The 21040-nt window shown below is 34.8% G+C and overlaps 1 protein-coding gene across 2 annotated transcripts in view; it reads left to right on the top strand.

Moving 5' to 3' along the window:
• FAP (fibroblast activation protein alpha) overlaps positions 1–21040 on the top strand; it is a 71800-nt gene that overhangs the window by 9537 nt on the left and 41223 nt on the right. The window contains exons 3-11 of one of the 2 annotated variants that reach the window (XM_025403872.1): positions 6306–6404; positions 7352–7446; positions 8388–8462; positions 9258–9310; positions 13045–13117; positions 13789–13909; positions 14825–14979; positions 16978–17081; positions 18896–19031. In XM_025403872.1, coding sequence (XP_025259657.1) covers positions 6306–6404; positions 7352–7446; positions 8388–8462; positions 9258–9310; positions 13045–13117; positions 13789–13909; positions 14825–14979; positions 16978–17081; positions 18896–19031 — 911 coding nt within the window. The remainder of the gene's footprint in view (positions 1–6305; positions 6405–7351; positions 7447–8387; positions 8463–9257; positions 9311–13044; positions 13118–13788; positions 13910–14824; positions 14980–16977; positions 17082–18895; positions 19032–21040) is intronic. The other variant, XM_025403873.1, reaches the window with a different exon arrangement.

Raw genomic sequence — 21040 nt, 5'->3', positions numbered from 1 at the left:
AGTTGCTCTTTCTCCAGCCCCATGTAGCAGCAGAAACAGCCATGACAAAATGTCAAATAGAGATTAGAGGAAAATGAGCTGGCAAAGGAGACTGAGGTCTTCAAAAATAAACAAGGCTTGCTTTCATCTTCAGGGTCACCAGAGGGTCATTTACCATTCATGTTCTTACACATTATGTTGATTATATCTTAGGATCTTTGAAAACCTTAGTTAGCCTGAAAAATAAATGAACCCTAATTAAAATAATGTAACACAACAGTAAAATAACACACAAATGGGCTATTGTTAAAAGCCCGGCAAATCCTTTGAATAACTTATGTTATTCAGTGTTGTTCATAGAGAAAACCATGGAAAATTGCTATTAGAGCTGAGACATTCTTCAAGTAGACAGTAATAATTGTAGCAGTAAGTAGCTTTATAATAGCTAGCAACCTATTTGCTTTGAAAAAGCTCAAATTGCCTCACTTTCTCTTAACCTAAGTTTTGAGGTGTAATTATTCTACCCCTTTGTTTGTTGCTTGGTTTTTGCCTATTTTTGTGTTTGTTGTATGTTGTTGTATGTGTACACTTACATTTTAATTATAGTATAGTGGCAAAGTATCTAAAACCAGATACAACTGAATTTAAACCCCAGCTTTTCTCTGCATTAGGCAAGTTAGCTCACCTTGCTAATTTTCATTTCCTAATCTGTAAAATGGTGTCCACAAAAGTATTTACCTCAGATGGTTGCTGTGAGGATTTAACAGGACTATGCATGTAGAGTGCTTGGTACGTACAATAACTTATAAATTATAACACTTTCTATTACTCATCTAAAGCCTCCTCATGTACCTGTTTTTCAAAGTTGTCAGTCTTGTTCCAATTTGATCATATCAGCTTGTAAATAGTATCTTTCCTGCTCTAATATTTACTGTCCTTGCCCCTGTGGTACGCACTCCAGAAACAAACAAAACCCAGTGTGATGATTGGAGATGATACCTCCCCGTAGGTAGCACCTGTGCAGAGCCATCAGGATGTGTTTTCCCTGGGAGCCCTAGTTCCTTTCCTTGGTATGACCTCATATGCATCAATTACAAATCAAGTGCAAAAGTGAGAACAAAAGGACCTGCCAGCCATTTGTATGCCCACTTAATTTTCTCATTTGGTTTATGCTGAACATTAGAACTAACATCCAATGTCTCTGCTCTGACACCCATTCCTACTTTTTCAGTACTAGAAAATCACATGGCAGAAACAGACACAGAAACCTAATAGAAGCACAACATTTTAAGAAAGAATTAAGAGAATAGTAAATCATTACTTGCTTGTGAATCATTTCTGTGAATTGTAATTTCTTGGATTCATAATTGAAATAATTTTCAGCTTTGCTTTAATAAGTTGAAAATGCAAATAATTAAAGTATAGTTAATTAGAGTGTTTAAGCAATGTATGAGTAACTATGCTAAAGATGGGCCAAAACGAAGTTAAGAGCACTGGCAAAACTTAAGAGCTAATCAAGTAAGTGTTAACATATACAGAGGAGAGATATGCTTTCAGAATTCATGTTTACTTTTGTTCAATAATTAGAATTTAAAAATTATAGATGTCAAAGCTAACCTTCCAAAATCATCAAATAATTACATTTAATATTAAAACATTATTTGGAAGGGGACATGAAAATTCATTTATTCATCCAATAATTATTAATGGAATATTTTCTGGGTGACTAGAACATTTAGTGTATTTGGTGCTATGGAGATATATTTTATACTGATTTACACACAGACACACACATACACACATTCCAAACATTAGAAAATAATGACCCCAATGCTTTTTCTATAATCTTACTTAAGTCTAGTCTAGGGCAGAATCAGTCCCCTTGCCTTTTGTCCACTTTTCCAGGTCTGGGAAAGGGAATATACTTAAAAAGGAGAGCATTTGAAGGCAATGAGCAAGGTCATTGAACAGGGGAACAAACATTAAAGTAGGCCATTTACATTCCTTGAAAGCCATGGTCAACACTCAGTTATGTGGAATCTCTTCTCCATGACATGTGGATTGCTTCACAGGCCAGCCTCACCCACCTACAATGAGTTTGTAGTCAAGGAATGATTCCTATTGATAGGCACAGGAGTGCATTGAGCAAAATAGATTCAGTGAAATCATTAAACTGAGATTCTGAACCTTTGCAGAAGAATCATCAAAGAGGCTGGGTAAAAACTAAAACTACCAGGATCCCACCCCCAGAGATCTGGATTCAGTAGGTTTGAGATAAGTACTAGGAATCTGTTTTTTATATAAGCACACTCCAAGGGGCTCCAAGGACCAAGTTTTTATAAATATTTAAATGAAGGCAAAAGAGTCTACACATGAAATTTACAACTTGTAATAGAGGGTAGAAAGTAAGGGCAGATATATTCTCGGAGGAATTATCCAAAACGAGTGAACACAAAATCTGTCAAGTTGGTTTATTTTTTTATTCAGCAAATATTTATTGAGCCCCCGTGCTATGTCAAGGACTGTCCTAGCAGCTGAACATATAACAGTGAGAAAAATCAATCACTGCTTCTACTTTTATGGGTGGAGACCTATGTCTTATACAATTCTTTGCCACACAGAGATGAAAAAAAATTCATGTTCAATAAATTTGGATAAATGTTGAGAAAGCAAAATCCCATATGTACAAAGAATCAAAGTTTGGATTGAAAATTCTAAGTAATCTTTATGTTTTATTCTTATTCTAACATGTGACACATTACTGCACTGTGTTTATGAACACGTGGTCATGTTTAGCAGGAAGAATGCCTAATTAAATTTCTCTGATTATATTGGGGATGAACTTAATGTACCCAGCCTGACATCAACATAATTACACTTTCTAAGCCCTGGATACATGACATATGATATGGTTTACAAAGCTAACATGAGGTTAGGAGTAATCATCCCAGCCCAATCTGTGCCTGAAATCCATTCCCACATACATGTAGCTGGCTCATCTGGATATGTTATTCATACATCCACTCATCACTTCCTGGGGGATGGTGAGGATTATTCTCATTATGGCAATCAGTAGTACAATTAGTACATGTTTAAAATTGCTTTACAGATATTTTGAGTCATATGCTAAGTTATCTATATTGATTGTTGCCATTTATAGCTACTGTGCACTCATATAAAATTAATTGCTAACTAGGAAGTAATATAAAATATAGTATCAAGTCCAACCTTCCTGGATAAACAAAATTAGAGGTTTAAAGGAAAAAATAATTAATTCTTAGAATCTTTTTGAGAAATCTGATAAGATCAAAATGCTTTTTAATGATACGAAAAGGAAAATGAGTAGGTATTTAAAAAGCAATTTGAAACTCTTGTTTTTTATGTTTTATTTATTCATTGTACAATATTAGTACTAATTACACTTATGATTTTAATTGTAACAGTTCAGTTATGGAGCTAGGCAATAGACAAAATGTTCAAGCATAACTGATGAATTTCATTAAGCTAAAATAAAAGTAAAGCTTAATTGTATATACTAATAGCTTTGTCTGGAACTGTGTTTCTCAAACTGTGGTTTTAGTAGATATTCAGAAGCAAAAATTCCCAGTGGACAAATCTGTTTGGGAAACACTGATCTAAAATATTTATTTGAAAAATACTGATGAGTTACAATAATGCAAAAAGGTAACATGTATTGACTGCTACCATGTGCCACACATAGAGCTTGATGTTTTAGTTGAATTATCTCACTTAATTTAGCCTTCTATGAAAACGAAGATTAATTACAGCTATAAATGTCTCAATTAAGCATAATACAAGTAAGGAAAATTATATGCAAAGATGCTTAAATAGGGAAAACTATGTCACCAGCCATAACTGAAGCATTATTTATACTTTCTAAAAAATAACTAAAGATATATTCATTTATTGAATTAATATCAAAAACATTCTTTGAAAAAAATGGTGATCTTGGTATTCACAGTAAAACGACTTAATACATTTTTAAATTTTCCATCTAGATATTCAGGATTGTGTAGGCACAAACTAAGTGTGTTTCAAATGGAAAATAAGTTCCACTATAAATAGTGTTATAATTTTCCCTTTATTAAATTAGATGTGGATTGCCACTTGTTCTTAGGAAAATTAAATAAAATTGCATTAAATACAATACTTGGCAATTATTCTAATGCTATTGTAGTAAACGGTCTTTTATTCACTGAATGAGAATTAAAAAATCAATGGTACGAATTCTACATAAGACCATTTCATTAAACAGAAGATATTTCATTACAAATAAATGTATAGTGTACACAACCTTGTTTAGGATGCACAGATAATACAGAAAGATAATTATTTAAAAAATAGAATAACAATTCTATTAAGTATTCAGTGTCTAGTTGTAAAGGGGTTCACCAGTCACTATTTTTACAGCCATGGAATAAGTTGCCGCAAATTAAGGAAAGAAATAAACTCATGGTCCTAATCAAATGTGTGGCGCATACATGCATCAGTATAAATCAGTTAAAACAACAGAAGATATTATTATTCCACTTTATTATTTTGATCTTACTACATACATAGCAGAACATTAATGTAACTACAAAGTTAATACAGCAGGTTGAGTTTCAGATTTCAAAATCTAGCATGGCATAGCTGAAAGAGATTGCCAACACCTTCTAGTCCAGTACCTCGTAATACTGGTGAGCAAGCCAAAGCACCAGAGATCTTCTTACCAAAAACCATGCAGGGAATTCAGAAAAGGCACATATCTCATCCAGCCAGCCAACCAATCAGCCATCCAGCCATCCAGCCAGTCTTCATTTCATGCATTCATTCGTTCAACAACTATTTATTAGATACCTGTATGTGCTAGACGTTTGGGGTGTGCTGTGAGAAAAACAAAACATGATTCCTGGCCTTATGGTAACTGTGGGAAAACATTAATCAAATAATCACTCAAATATACACACGATTACAAACCAAGACAAGTGTTCTAAAAGCAAGGAACATGGTATATGGGAATGTGTAAAAGGAAACCTGATCTAAACCAGGGGGTCAGAAAGGGCTTCTCAGAGGACGTATATAGCTTTTGGACTGAGTAGTAAAGGTGAGAGACTAGAAAAGGCTGTAGACACCTTACAGAAAGAGTATTTGAGGAAAAGAAAGCCTGGCTTGTTAGTGTCTAGAAAGTAATGAGAGAGGAGCGAGAAGAGCTGACAGGGTAGACTGCCCCACACCAGCAAGTGCCTGTAGTCCATCCAGATCATCATTTGTGATCTTTACCGGAAGAGTCATGGAGGGCTACGAAAGAGTTTTATAGCAGGATAAAGTTACAGCTCCCATCTTTGACAGTTTTGTTTTCACCTGGGCAAATGCCAGATTCATAAATGGCATTCAAGGTATAGGATCTTCCTGTAAGTTTTAGTGGCCTGTGGAAGGGGTAAGGTGGGAGAGATGGAGAATGGCAATATGGATATAAAAGGGCATTGGGATTTGGTTGCCTTATTATCTGCCTGGTGTATCTGACTGCTTCAGGGCTCTATAATGAATATTTGTTCTGAGAATAAGATCATGTTTGAAAAACACAATGGTTTTGAAGGATTCAAATATAGATTGAATTTGTTTGTGGTTTGTGAGCTACATTAGATTAGCTTTTCTACAGAAAATCCTCTACTCTTGGGACTTCTAAGATATTTTGTATAGATCAAGGGGTTTTCTTTCCTTTCTGTCTGCTTTCTTTTTCTCAAAGTCCATAGTATGAGAAAATAGCCTATATTCATAATACCTCTCTTGAGATTTCTGAAGGCAAGGGTTCTGGCCAATCTCATCTGACCAACTGGGATGCTAAAATACATCATTGATAAATCAGTTGAAATCTGAACCAAACCTATGTGAGGAAGTACAGTGAATTGCATAAGAGAGTGAGATTTTAGCCAAACCTACCTGGTCTGTAACCCCAGCTCTGCAAAGACTAGAGTTGTTGGAACCTCATCTCATCTTCCTTCTGGAAAACCTTGACAACTCTTCACTGCCTGAAGAACCATGCTCTGCATGGCCTTCCTTTGTAATCTTCATCTTCCCCTACAGTTTCCAGCCAGTTTTCCCTTCCAGGCAGTGAAACTACCTCCCTAATTCTTACTTATCCTATCTACAAAAAAGGAGATACTATGATTAATAATTAATAGTTATTATGAAAGGAGTTTAACAATCACTTAGCAAATAGCAGATATTATTATATAAGAAAGAACAGATGAAGGCCAGGCTTAGCATTTATTTGAGTTGTTAACCTTCTTTTTAATAAGGATGTGTTTGCTCTTCCCCCAAAGTTCATAACTCTGAAGAAAATACAATGAGAGCACTCACACTGAAGGATATTTTAAATGGGACATTTTCTTATAAAACATTTTTTCCAAACTGGATTTCAGGTAAGTGCATTATTTATCTTTAGGGGTTTTTTAAAATGTATTTTGTTTGGTTTTTATTTCAGTGCCAATGCATCTCTATAGTAACTGAAGCCGTATCAGTTGAAATGTACAAAAGAACAATTATCTGAATGGTTCAAGTGCTCAAAAAAGCGCTTTTGACGAAACCATTCATACTGGATTTGTCCCATAGTAATGAGGCCAATAGAGTTTTAAATAGAAAAAGAAAAGTTGAAAAAGTATTGTTGAAATAATTTGAACGTCTGTAATCACTTTTCAGAATGGTAGATATATTTTTATTTAGGAGAAGTCACAAAAATTTTACCAAAAGAGAAATTCCATTATTAATCTGGATAATCTGGAGAACAGGCAAATCTCAATCTGACAATGAACCCTTTAAGGGTCATGAAATCGGTATTTTCATGTAGCTTTTCAAAATAGGATGTTATAAAACAAATCTAATCAAATAAATAGTGAGATCAACTAAATAGTCTATGACGTTTTAGTTGCATATCTTAAGTGTCACTGAACAAAATGGAATATTTTAATTTTTTCTCTTAAGAAAATAAAACTAATGCAAAGTGAGTTTTAAGTTGAACCAAACACAATCTAAATGTAATTTATGTTTATTATTGCAAAAGAAATGTACATTTCAAACTAGTTTATCCCCTTTGTAACCCAGAGAAAACAAAATTGTGTTCCTAAGCACCCTGAATCAGCTAAAATAGGGCTGCTGTTTGCAAATGTGGCATCTTCGTGTGAAGTAGAAGAAAGCATTCTACCTTCTTCCTTCTACCACCAACCTACGATTTTACATCTCACAAAGCAATGTGTACTGGACAGAGAGGAAAAACAAAGTAGGTCTGTGAAATAGGAGAGGATTCTTTTGTTAGGAATGCATTTCCTGTTAAGAGAGATCATTTAAATTTTGTTTTCTTTCTTGTTTAAAGGACAAGAATATCTTCATCAATCTGCAGATAACAATATAGTACTTTATAATATTGAAACAGGACAATCATATACCATTTTGAGTAACAGAACCATGGTATGTATCCAACATCATCTTCCCCCTCAGAAACCTTTGCCAGCTCTTCATTGACCAAGAAACAGAGTTCAAAGTCTTAGCACCTGATCTGGACACAACTTGCCTTCCCAGCTCCATACTCCACTAGAGTCTTCCAGTTCTGTCTGCTAATCCCATTAGACTACTGTCTTTGGCTTCTTCTAAATCACCTAACATCTTTCCTCCTTTTTGAATATAGTATAGCATAAGATAGGAGTTAAGAACTCAGTCCTTAGTGTCAGGCCAATTGAGGTTCAAATCCTGGCTCAGTCCCTTACTGGTCGTGAAACCTTGGGTAAAGGGTTTTACTACACCAATCTTATTATGCCTCAGTGTTTTCCTTGGTAAAGTGGGAATAATAATGCCTCTTTTGTTTAATAAAAGAATTAAATGAAATAACATTTGCAAGTGCGTAGGGCAGTGCCTAACATAGAATAAGTGCTTAATAAGTGGTAGCTATAAAGTATGGGCACTTAACTGTTCTGTCCCTCGGGCTGCCAGTCCTCCAACTTTCTCCACTCTGAAAAACCTACTAATCTTTTAAAACCAAGTTTAGATCATACTCTCTTTCTCTTTGCAATCAATAATCTTCTGATTTGAGTTTAATCATTTCTTTCTTAATAATTTTGCAATGCTATGTTGAATCTTTTATAGGACATTCTAATTTGTAGTATGTTACTCCTTAACAAGTTCATAAGTTTCTTGAAATCACAAAGTATATATTATCTCTTGCATCCTTCTCCCACAGTATCTAGCAAATTTCTTTGAATTGTAGTTTAGTTCCACAAAATATTTTTTTCAATTGCATTGAAAGTCTATGTATGTAGGAGTATGTTAATAATATAATATTCTTTTAAAACTACAAATTTACATGGCTCTTTGTTATCTTTTCTGTATTCTAATCAACCTCTTCATTATTTCAGAAAAGTGTGAATGCTTCAAATTATGGCTTATCACCTGATCGGCAATTTGTATATCTAGAAAGTGATTATTCAAAGGTATCAACTATTTAATTTGATTATATCCAATTATATCTCCTACTAATCCACAAGGTGGTTTAAAAAAGTGAGAGAAAGCAAGAGTCTGTCTTTACCTCTAAACGGTCACCAATAATCTTCAGCAAGACACGTTTCAATCTTATGGAGCTTGTTTAAGTGTGAAAGCGCTTTAAGGAACAGAGTCCAAAATAATACTTGCATCATTCATTAACAACAGCACAAACATACTTAACAAGGAAACGAAGAGCTTTGTTCACGAAGAATTATAAGCCAAATATTCTTATTCATTTGTTTCAATTATTATTTTTAAAACTATACTCAAAGAAAGGCAAGCATTTTGCAGCAAAAATACATGTTGAATGAAATTCTCTTTACCCAACTTTAAGGGGTATAATTAGAATGAATTACCCAGGTGCAGGGTATTCCTTATGGACTGTGGAAATCATTGTGGTTTTACTTCAATACAGGTAAAACATGAAGGGAAAATTTCTGGGATAGAGTATGCAAAGATAAGCTTTTTATGTTAGGAAATTTCTTTGGGTATGCTTTTTATGGAGTGAGGGTTGAATCACTGCTGAGATTAGTTCTGGAACTTGCACAAACGGCACAAAAGTCCACAGTAAGACTCTTTAAATGAAGACTCATTTGGAATTGAAACATATTCTTCCTTGTGCCTTGTGAAAGTAGTCCTTTTATAATTCTGAACTTTGAATTGGATGATATATGATTATACATTATTGATGTAAGATTTCTAACAATTGCAATTTGTTTTTTTGTCTTTCTTCTTTCTGACAGCTTTGGAGATACTCTTACACAGCAACGTATTACATCTATGACCTTAGCAATGGGTAAATCACCTCTGTTTATCAATACTACTTAAATCTAATACCTAGAATGTTTTCATTCCAAACTCTGATTTGGTGTTAAGAAGACTTTATCTTCTTACAGATCATTGTTTCTTACTTTTTAGTAATACAGTATATATGTACCCATAAAGCTTACAAAATTCAAGAAAATACTTATATGGGATACTCACCTCTTTATTTGACTAATATTTTGTATTTTTATTCACAATATTGTTTTGGATTTTCTGTTTTTGAAGATCAAATTAAACATGTGCTATTTATGGAAAAAACATATATAGGAAAGCACAAAAACATTCTTGGGAATGAGACACTATTTTCAGGAGAGCGGCTATTTCACTGATGGGAGGAGGAAGGGAGGGAGAGAGATGCAGCATTAGTTGTGTCTGAACACATACTCCATTAATAGTTTTAAAATTAATTATTATAAAAATGAAAAAATGTTAAAATTATTTTTAAAATGGAAAGATATTTGACATGTAAACTACTAAATGTTCTTTTGAATTAATTTAGTTGGTAGATAAATTGTCAAATACCATTTTCCATATATATATATATATATATATATATATGTACGTATGTTAACTGTTTGAAGCATTTACCGTTTAAAAGAAAAAATTAAATGGATGTGCAGATAGGCGAAGGATTGACGAAGAGAATTTCTGGCAGCAAGAAGAATATGTAAAGGCCTAAAAGGGGGAGGGAGAGCATTGTGCGTTTGGGAAATGCAAAGTAGGTCAATTTGTTTGAAATTGAGGGAGGGGCCTGCTGACTAGTAGGAGGTGGTGTAAGGTTGGGGAACAGCCAAGCCAGGAAGCATAGGCCAAATAATAATGAGGAAATCATTAAAATGAGTTTAGATCTTTCTTTCTGATGACAATAAGGATTCATTCAAGGGTTTTAAATGGAAAATGACATGATCAGATTTGCACTTTAGAAAAATCACCCTGGCTAAGTTTGGACAATGAATTGCCTTAGCTACTCACCTTAATGTGATATCCTCTTTGCTGTTATATAAAAGGGGAAAGAATTATATGGCTTGAAGAGGTATTGAAAAAAAACTTCTGGTCTATTTCCCCTTTTGTCTAGCAAGAGCACAATTTTTTTAAAAAAAAAATATCTATCTGCTTCTTTCAAATGTTCAGAGAATTACTCTGATCTACTTAAACTGTCAAATGAAGAAATAGCAACTGCTTCTTAAAGTAGAATCTCAAATCCATCTAATGCATTCTGAGTCCTTCTTGCCTCTGAATCCATATCATCACCAAATTTTAAAAATATTTATTGAGCCCCTTCTATGTGAAACACATATAACAATGAGATGCAAATGAGCTTGGGGCACCAGCCCTACTCTTAAGATCTCTTTCTATTAGTGAGTGGGGAATCCTAGTCTTTCAGTCCAGTTTCTCAAGGCTCTCATCATGTCTTTGTTTTTCTTTTAATCATTTTGAAATTCTTTTGTTGAGGCTCGCCAAGTTGAACAGCATTCAAAAAAATGATAATCTTAATATTTTAATCATGGATTAGATAAGCTTTATGGCCTAAAATCGCATTAAATATTTAGTTTCTCTGCAGTGAATTTAATCAAATCACTATTTTTGTTTGTTTGTTTCTTTGTTTTCTGCACAACTATCTAGTATTTCAGATTTGGGGAGGGGGCGGTCAGGTAAATACAGCATAACTTAGGAAGTGAAGGATGGATGGCAAACTTGTTTGAGATTCCAGGCCTCCCTGAACACCACTAATTTCAAGTCTTTTTTATGCCTTTGAAGACTCTATAAAAATCTAGCATAGAGAAAATAAGACAGTACTGGTTTCAAGCTAGGTAGGCAAAACTGAGGAGATGAACGCCTTTGTAAAGCATCCTCCCTCGCCTTTTCTCATACCTTTACTGACTGAGAAAACAGAAAATGGCAGCTGTGGTGGCTTGAGACATGCGCTGAGATTTTTAGCTTAGTGCTGCCTGTGTGATTGCATAGATGATTCCACTGCGTGCAGAAAACTGAGACAATGTTACAGTATCAAAGGTAACAGGAGCTTGAGAACAAATTGTGAACCAGGTGAAGAACATCTTCTTCTTTTGTTTGAGACAGGGTCTCGCTCTGTCGCCCAGGCTGGAGTGCAGTGGTGTGATCTCGGCTCACCGCAACGTCCTCCTCCCGAGGTTAAGCAATTCTCCTGCCTCAGCCTCCTAAGTAGCTGGGATTACAGGCTTGTGCCACCACTGCTAATTTTTGTGTTTTTGTAGGTACGGGGTTTCTCCATATTGGCCAGACTGGTCTCGAACTTCTGGCCTTAAGTAATCCGCCGCCCAAAGTGCTGGGATTACTGGCGTGAACGAGCGGGCCAGGCCTGGGTCAATCTTTTAACCCGGCTCTCGCATCCCTTTCAACGTATTCCCGATCACCCAGGTGCCTGGTGCTCATGTACTGCCCTCTGGCGGCCAAGACTCTCATTGCAGAGCCAATGGTCACTTTCCACGGGAATCACTTTCCCCACTCAAAACTATGCCTTGTTCCCTTGTTACTTGCTAGGTCTCATGCAAGCACCTAAAAAGTTACATGAAGGCAGTGTGTGTTACAGATCTTCACAATTGTCCAAACATTAAAAGAATGGGAAAGGCAGAAATGTCAGGCACATGTTAGGTCCAGGTTGGAGAGCTTTTTTTGGAGAGGTTGGGCTTTTTTGAGTCTCTTTTTTTTTTGGAGAGATTGGGTCTTTTTCGAGGCTCTTCAAATTGTGCTTGGGCGGCAGGTCTTGCTTTGCTTTCCCATGAAGGCAGTCTTGATAAAACTGTTAATCCAATCTTCAAGATGACAAAAATCAAAAAGTAAGCATGACATCCTATGACTCTGTAACAGTTATAAAAATCTGAATGCATTCTTGCTGAAGAACTACAAAAGCTCCACAATGCAAGTCACTTAACTGAATACTTGCAGAGTGACTCTAAGCATCAAAGTGAGAGTTTTGGCCAATAGACTATTTGAAATTTCCCCATGGGTGGAGGACTTTACAAGCTTAAGGCATACTGCCCAGTATACAATCCGTTTTTCAGTTTAGCTTGAGATCAGATGTTCCTTTCCTTTTCTGATTTCAAGTCAGATCCCTGGGGAGATTGTCAAATGGCATCTTATTTTCAAAAATTTGAAATGCATATGCATTCACAGAGATGGGGGTTGTGAATGAGAATGTAGAAGAGCACATACTAAACTTCAGCACAATTATAGAATTTCAGAGCTGGAAGGCACTTCAGTGACCATTTCAGTCTAGTGTGTGCAAATTTTACAATCCCAGGGGTTAAAAGGACTTGAGTTTAATTCAAGGTCTGCCAAGAACTAGCAATGTGGTCTGAAAAAGTTCTATCAGCTCTCTAAGCCTCATATTTACTTTCTATAAAATGAAAGGATTGTATTAGATAATTTCTAGTTCTCCACTTTGACAGTCTGTAAGTATTTAATCTATTCACCTCACGATAAAGGTCAGAAAACTGACACCCAGAAAAGTTAAGTGACTCTTAAGTAACTACTGGAAGAACAGAAATCAACACCTATGTCTCCAGTTCTTCATTCCTGTATTCTTTTCATTAGGTTTGTAGGTGCAGAGGGAATGAGCCTTAATTTTAATTGTTTGTTTATTTTTTCTGTTTATACAGATTATTAATTTTTTTGCATTAAACAGCAAGATTTGTTGTTTTTCTTTCTTTCTTTCTTTCCTTCTAGAGAATTTGTAAGAGGAAATGAGCTTCCTCGTCCAATTCAGTATTTATGCTGGTCGCCTGTTGGGAGTAAATTAGTAAGTGTTTAAATTTTTGAAGTGTTTAATCATGTAAATAAAAGAGGAGCCATTTGATTTTGGCCTTTGTTAAATTTCCCTGCCTGAAAGAAAAAAAAAAATACATTCATGACTATTTTAGTGGTTAAAAACGGGAAGAGTTTTGATAAATTGAAACCCATCTGAGAATTCCGCAAAATCTCAAGCTCATGGATAGACTTCTTTAAATATAGCAGTCAAAAACTTTATCCTTATACTCAGCCAGAATGCGTTGTGCCAGAAAGCTCAGGAAAAATATGGTTTTCACAAGTTTCCCAGACTAGCTTCAGACAACATGAAATTTGGTCCAAGCTCTTATTTAAGGACTCTAAATAAAGATTAGATCTGGCTAGCTATTAATATTCAGAGATTTATTCGACTTTCTGTCAATATACATAATTATTTATTTGGGGGTAATGAAACAACTAAGAAAATAATAGGCTTTACTTTTTATTTCATTCAGACTTTAAAATTTATAATTGATGTTAATGTAAGGTGGTTGGATTTTTTGACCTATTAAAATGATATTTTAGTTGTGAATCTTTTTTGTATCTTTATTACCACTCTGTTTAAAGGTATTAGAGGAATAACTAAAACAAATATACAGCCTTCATTTAATTTGTTGGGGAATTTCCCCTTACCACCACTTCTAGGCATATGTCTATCAAAACAATATCTATTTGAAACAAAGACCAGGAGATCCACCTTTTCAAATAACATTTAATGGAAGAGAAAATAAAATATTTAATGGAATCCCAGACTGGGTTTATGAAGGTAAGCTGTATTCCTTTTCTACTGTTAATGCTTTAGGCTTTTAGTTTAAAATAATTTCATATATTTAGTAAGATTTAGATGAGTAGTATCTTATTTCCATGAAGGGTAGCATTGCTGAAAATTGTCTGTAGGTTACGAATAGGGCATACGTATTTTAAAAGAACAAATTGTGGTTATCAGAAGACTGGTAGAATTGATTTTCATTAACATTACTATGAAGTAGTAGTAATGATTTATAATCCAAAAACGTATATGGTCCTCAGGTGCTGCATTAGTACATTTTCTCATGTTTACTTTTTCTTTAGAAAAACAATTTTTTTTTTTAAAACTAAACAACTGTCTATATTATCTTATGGGAAAATATTTTTACTTTCTGATACTCTGTTGATTTTGTTCTCATTCTTGGTAATGTAGAATTCAGGAATTAACTGGACTTTAAAAAGACTTCTAGTCTCTATCTATCTATCTATCTATCTATCTATTTATCTAAACTAACTCTGTTTTTTTGCTTTTTTTTTTAATTCCTAGGAGGGAAATGTAACTTTCAATGTTTATGCCACTCTCTAGTACAATTACAGTTCTTTCTGTTTTGGCTGTTTTAGGTGACTAAAAAACCTGAAGCTGCCCTGAAAGAAAAAATTAATTATTGCCGATGTGTTTATTATTCATTTAAAAAATTACATTTCTGATTAATGTCATTTTCTAACAAGGCTAATTGATGTTTGACATAGAGTAAAAGGTTAAACTATTCCTCTTAACTCAGATTATGTAATTTTTTTAATAACCAAAGTATGACATATGTCACATCCACATTAAATAAATTATTTCAGTTGATAAATAGCTATTCAGAAGTATTTACAATGATTTCAAGAGTAAGATGTAATTATAGTTAATATCCTAGTACTTATTTTTCAGAGGAAATGCTTGCTACAAAATATGCTCTCTGGTGGTCTCCTAATGGAAAATTTTTGGCATATGCGGAATTTAATGATACAGATATACCAGTTATTGCCTATTCCTATTATGGCGATGAACAATATCCCAGAACAATAAATATTCCATACCCAAAGGTATGTTGAATACTTTCAGCAGATGCTTTCATTTTCCTGGTATCAAAATGAGCAATGATTTACCATGAGTGAAGGTGGGATCAACAAGTTTGGAGAGCTTCTTATCCTTGTGCATTGTAAGGCAAACATTGTACTGTGCTCTATTATTTATGTGGACATCTGTTGCTTTGGACATCTGGTTGTGCTGGATGAAATAGTCTTTGCAAAATCTATTGCAGAATCTTTGAAAAACATATGGTCTTGATCATGGAGGAAAAACAAGCTTAACTTAATTTTAATTTTTTTTCATATTTCATGCTCCAAATTCAGGGTAAAGTTCTGTTTTGCAATTCTCTCTTGAATTCTCATGTAAATGCAAACTAGAATAGGAAATACAAATGTTGAATTTGATGTTTCTGTCAGGTAGAAGCAGGCATGGGTTATGATCTTTTCAGGATATACAAGATAGGTTAAATTTGTAAGTCTCAATTTCTCCCTTGAAGGAATTAGATATGGTGTGAGCCCATAGTTTTTTGAATATTTAACATTGTAGAGTTGTTATACATTCTTTTTATCCAGTCTTACGTCTGGAGGGAGGAGACCTCAGTGTGCAGTAGGAGAATGGGTTATGTCTCAGTGAAGAAGCATTATATCCTAATTTCAGTGTAAAAATGGTATCAGAAAAAATAGAATCAAAGTACAAATTCACCTCTTGCACAAGGAATCGGATGCGATTTTAGAATTACTTCTTTGTTCTTTGGATCCTATTCCTTTTACTCGCCAAGAGGAACATTGTCATGGCTGGACACAGTGGGTCCCTGTGTGACAAAGATGGATGGATGTGGCATACACACAAAGGAATTCTAAGCAAGCCAAAGTGGCCATAGAGAGAGAAATAGAATTGCAGACAGTCTAATATTTATGTTAAAAGTCTAAAAGCCGTGTAAAAACGCTAAAAGCTGGAGATGTTTGGGAGAGGCCTAGCATTTTGGGGGGACCCAAGATGTAAAAGAACTCAGATCTTTGGGAGGACCTAAGGGAGCAGGAAGAGATGGGGAACCCAGAACCGAAAAGTGACTGGCACTGATTGGGAAGTTGGGACCCACATTCTCATATTTCCTTGAGGCTTAAAGTTGCTAAAACATCTGGCATTAGGTGGAGATGTGGGACAATTCCAAAAAACTAAGGGAGCCCCTGATAAACTTGGGAGTGAAACAGGGAGGTCTTAAGGGAGATTGAATGGTTCTTTGGATGAATTCAAACAGCACTGAGTCATTAAATACTGTGTACCTACATTTCATAAATTTAAGTTTTATTACAACTGCAAGATTCTCTCTTTCTACGGTAAAATAACAGAGAAACTCTAAGAAACTGTCTAGGTATGAGCTATACTGTCATGTAAATTTTAAGTATGCAGTAGTATAGAAAGCACAAAACAAGAAAAGTGTAAATCTCATGGATACTTCATTTGGAGGTGAAATTTCCCTAATCTTTTGGAGATGGTGGCAGTAATAATACAAGCAGGTAGGAGACTGAGCATTTGGTGATTGTCCTAGACCAAATCATATGGCAAAAGCAAAAAATGTCTTTCATTTATTTTTTCTTTCTGTTCTCCTCTCAAATTAATCCCCCTCTGAACTCTCTTTGGTATACAGAGATATGATTATTATTATAATTATCCCAACAATAAAAATGAGAGAGCTCTGTCTTGGAAATCAGAAAAGAGAATATGGTTCACAGAACTGCACTTTCATATCCAAAATGATTTTCCCTATAAATTAAAGCTCTCTCATTAGGCATTTAAAACACCTATTTTCACTCTGGTTGACGCAACATTTGTAATTGCCCTGCAGGTAAAATTGAAATGAAATTCTTGTCATGTTATAAATAGAATGTATTCCACAGTGATATACATAAGATTATTCACTTAGAAAAATGTGTCTAAATTCCTACAATTTATTTAAAATGTTGGTGATAATTGGAATTTTAGGAGGTTATATATCTCAATTTTTTTGGCAGGCCGGAGCTAAGAATCCTTTTGTTCGGATATTTATTATCGATACCACTTACCCTGCGTATGTAGGTCCCCAGGAAGTGCCTGTTCCAGCAATGATAGCCTCAAGGTAATTCATCTCAGATCCCTCCCATCTTTCTATCCTACATTCTAGTGAGTTTATGCTGTGCATGCTAGAAGCAAAAACAAATAAGTAAATAAGAGTTGCACACAAAGCTAAAGACATACAAAATTAAAGGTGACAAATAAGTTTCCTTAATTGGTTTTTCAAAATTAGCCCTTTTACACATATAAATGTGACCTCAGTGATCAATCTAAGTGAAACCTTCCTCAGATGTACAGATGTGAACTTGGGACAAGCAAGCAGATAGTAAAATTATGCATGCCCTTACCCTGGCTTCTTTCAAGTTTGGCTGACTTTATCTCAAGCCAGGATTTGGGGATCTATGTGGATCACATGTGTACGGTAAATAAGAGAAGATAAGCTGACCCTCTCCAAAAATTAGCATTTTTCGCTATGAAGCAGGATATTCTCATTTATCTGGTTTTAGAGTTGTCTAGAGATGAACTGTAGGCAGGCAGAGACGTGAAGAGTTCTCACTTCCCTAGCATGATGCCCTATGTCTCATTGTCTGATTAGTCCAGATTACAGCAAACTTCAGTCAGTCTTCTGTGGTCTTTCTGGTTGAAGTGGCTAAGGGGAAGAGGTGCCCAGGCCCTGCCTGTTGGGCTTTCTTAACACTTCCCAATGCCTAGCGGGCCAAGCTTGGGTCTTCTCCTTCTGCCTCATGAAGAATAGCCAAGATCAAGTGACTGATCATTAATAGGGTTTAAAAGAACCCCATGAGAGGTTCCACTGGGCCTTGCTGAGTCCACTCATGTATAATCAAACGTGACTTTACATTTTTGAATTATCTGCTCTTCCCCACCCTGATCGAGTGGATAAAAACTTAACTCAATACATCATTTTTTTAAAAGTGTCATTCTCCATAGGTGGCAAATGAGCAAAATACAAGGATTCCAGAGGCTTGTTTGAACAGCTGTAAAATACTAACAATAAAATAGTAGTAGCAAACATATTCTGAACACTCATCATGTAGCAGACATAGTTCTTAAGTGGTTTAAGCCCTGTCAGCTAATCTTTACAGCAATCTTTAAAACAGGTAATATTATTATTCTGATGTTATATAAAAATAGAATAGTTAAGTAACTGGCCTAAAGGTATATAACTATTAGGACACAAAGCCCAGATTTGAGCCTGAGGCCCCTTGCAGCTCTGTGATTTCCTTTACATCAATTTTCCAGAAGTTTGTGATTCATTTTATGTTGATGTTCTCTACCTACTAGTTCATCCTCAGAGTCATGGAATCATTGCTGCCATTCACTGACATCTAGTATGTGCCAAACATATTTGAGTTGTTTCGCATACATCATCTGTGATTTATTCCACAAGCCTGAATTTCAATACCTGACCATAGTCACAGCTAAAACAGCTTCCAACATGAATCCGCCAGGAGACAAAGATTATCCTTTTATCACACTTGTCTCTCTCTCAACTAATCATAAGGTGAAAAATTGAGTTTACTTGTGCAAAATGCCAGTTTAATGCTTTTTTTCCCCTCTAGATTGATCAGTAGCTTTGGCATTATGTTTTAAATTCTTTTCTAAGATGTTAAAATCCAGAAACAGGGAGAAAACTCACATATGAAATGATTTCATTAGATGAAGAAACTCTCATAGAAATTTTTTAAGTAGAGCTATTTAAACTTTCTCTCCGGAGAAAGGAATGTTTTTTCTTCCTTAGCTATTAAATAAGTATTGTATCTTAATGACATATATTCTTCAGAAAACAAAAATTAAGAAATTATTGTTTGTGTGAAACTGGTTTATGGTTGTGACTCCCTGTTTCTATTTTATTTGCAGTGATTATTATTTCAGTTGGCTCACGTGGGTTACTGATGAACGAGTATGTTTGCAGTGGCTAAAAAGAGTCCAGAATGTTTCGGTCTTGTCTATATGTGATTTCAGGGAAGACTGGCAGACATGGGATTGTCCAAAGGTACGGTATATTAAGATCACAGATACATATTTCTGAAGATCAAGGCACAATAGTGGGGATTCATCTACAGCTAACATTTTATGTTGTAAAGCCAGGATTACTGCATTCAACTACCAACTGCTTTGCAAAAAAGCACTCAGTATTCACGGGTCCATCATTTTATTAAATAAATAGGATGCCTTTTATTTTCTTGAATGACTTAAACCTTGAAATTGAATCGCCAAAAATTAAAAATGGGACAACATGACATCGGGAAAATCAGATATCTGGTTCTCAATTATGATGGTAAACCAGCCTTTTGACATTATAACATTGGCAGTCCAATAAACAGCAAAATAATGCAGATGAAACCATAACATGGGTCTACTAGGTAAATATATATGTTTTAAACAAAAGAACCAGAGAAGAAATGCAAATGGGGCATGCATGTTCTATTCAATATTAAAAATGAAAAATTATAAAGGAAATGGATATTATCAAAGGAAATCCAGATATTCTGATTTCTTTTTTTTTTTTTTTGAGATGGAGTCTCACTCTGTCGCCAGGCTGGAGTGTAATGGGCGATCTGGCCTCACTGCAACCTCCATCTTCCAGGTTCAAGTGATTCTCCTGCCTCAGCCTCCTGAGTAGCTGGGACTACAAGCATGCACCACCACGCCCAGCTAATTTTTTAATTTTTAGTAGACATGGGGCTTCACCATGTTGGCCAGGATGATCTCGATCTCTTGACCTCATGATCCGCCCACCTCAGCCTCCCAAAGTACTGGGATTACAGGTGTGGGCCACAACACCCCACCCAAATATTTTGATTTTAAAATCAAATGAGAATTACTGAGAATGTGACATAAGATATTAGACCAAATTATTCTGTTATCAAGTTATCTTAGGACAGTACCCGATATCTACTAATTTTGGGCAAGAAAAGCCTTGAAAACTAAGCACAGATTTATTGTTGAGTTTTAATTGTTTCTATTGCTCAAATTCAAACATAATCTGTTGAATTAATGAGTCAGAAAAACTGCTTAACCAATGTATAAACTTTAAAATAAGCCTGTTCTTAATTACTCACATTAGAGTCTAAGAGATACAAAATGTTTTCTTTAAATAGGATATTTGATGGGTACATTTCGTGAGGCTTCTAATTATGAAGAAATGTTTCATTAAAACAAATATAGAATAATCATATTTTATAAAGTAAAAAGAAAAGCACAGAACAATCAAAGTAAATCACTAAATTTCATCTAGAAATTAGGACATTATGTTTTGCAAGAAAAAAGTCATATGAGTCTGTTTGGAAATATATCAGGACTATAATAGTCAACATTACTCAGGCTAAAAATATTTTTTTAAATCACTACTGTGTCTGTGAGAGGCTTGACTAATTTTGATGGAATATGCTAGAAGCGTATTTTTATCTTATATATATTTTGATATACAAAGCAGGAAGATTTTGGCTTTAATGCAGTATCATAGGCAAAGAAAGGATAGACTAATCTTGATTATGCTAGTTAATTAGAAACAATTGGTCTGATTAGTCAGCTTTGGGTGACTATATCTTTAAACTTTTCAATGAATCTAGGTATTAGGGACTATTGCTTTAATTTTATTAGTTTGAACATGATGAGATTTATAATTTAGACACAATTTTTAGCTTCTAAAACTAGGAATTTTAAAACTGTGATTGCTTTGAAATCTGAAATTCTAATTTATCAAAATCTGAGACAACTTTAATCCAAACTGACAGAACATTTAAGATGCTCATTCAATGAGGTGTGGAAGTCCCTGGAATATAAACTTTAGTTTTACAGCCAGAAAACAGTGCTTAAATTTAGAATATCATGTTTGAATAACCTTAGAATTTCTAAACACCTCTGTTTCAAAATAGTTTGATAAATACATGCAACACATTTTGAGATTTGAGAACAACAGTGTTGAATTTCCCAGAAACCATCCTCATGACTGATGTGTGTGTATGTGTGTGTCTGTGTGTGTGTGTGCACGCACTATGA

Source organism: Theropithecus gelada, chromosome 12 (assembly GCF_003255815.1).
Source record: "Theropithecus gelada isolate Dixy chromosome 12, Tgel_1.0, whole genome shotgun sequence".
NCBI lineage: Eukaryota > Metazoa > Chordata > Mammalia > Primates > Cercopithecidae > Theropithecus > Theropithecus gelada.
Note: the sequence above shows the minus strand (reverse complement) of the source record. Positions and strands in the feature narration are given on the sequence as shown.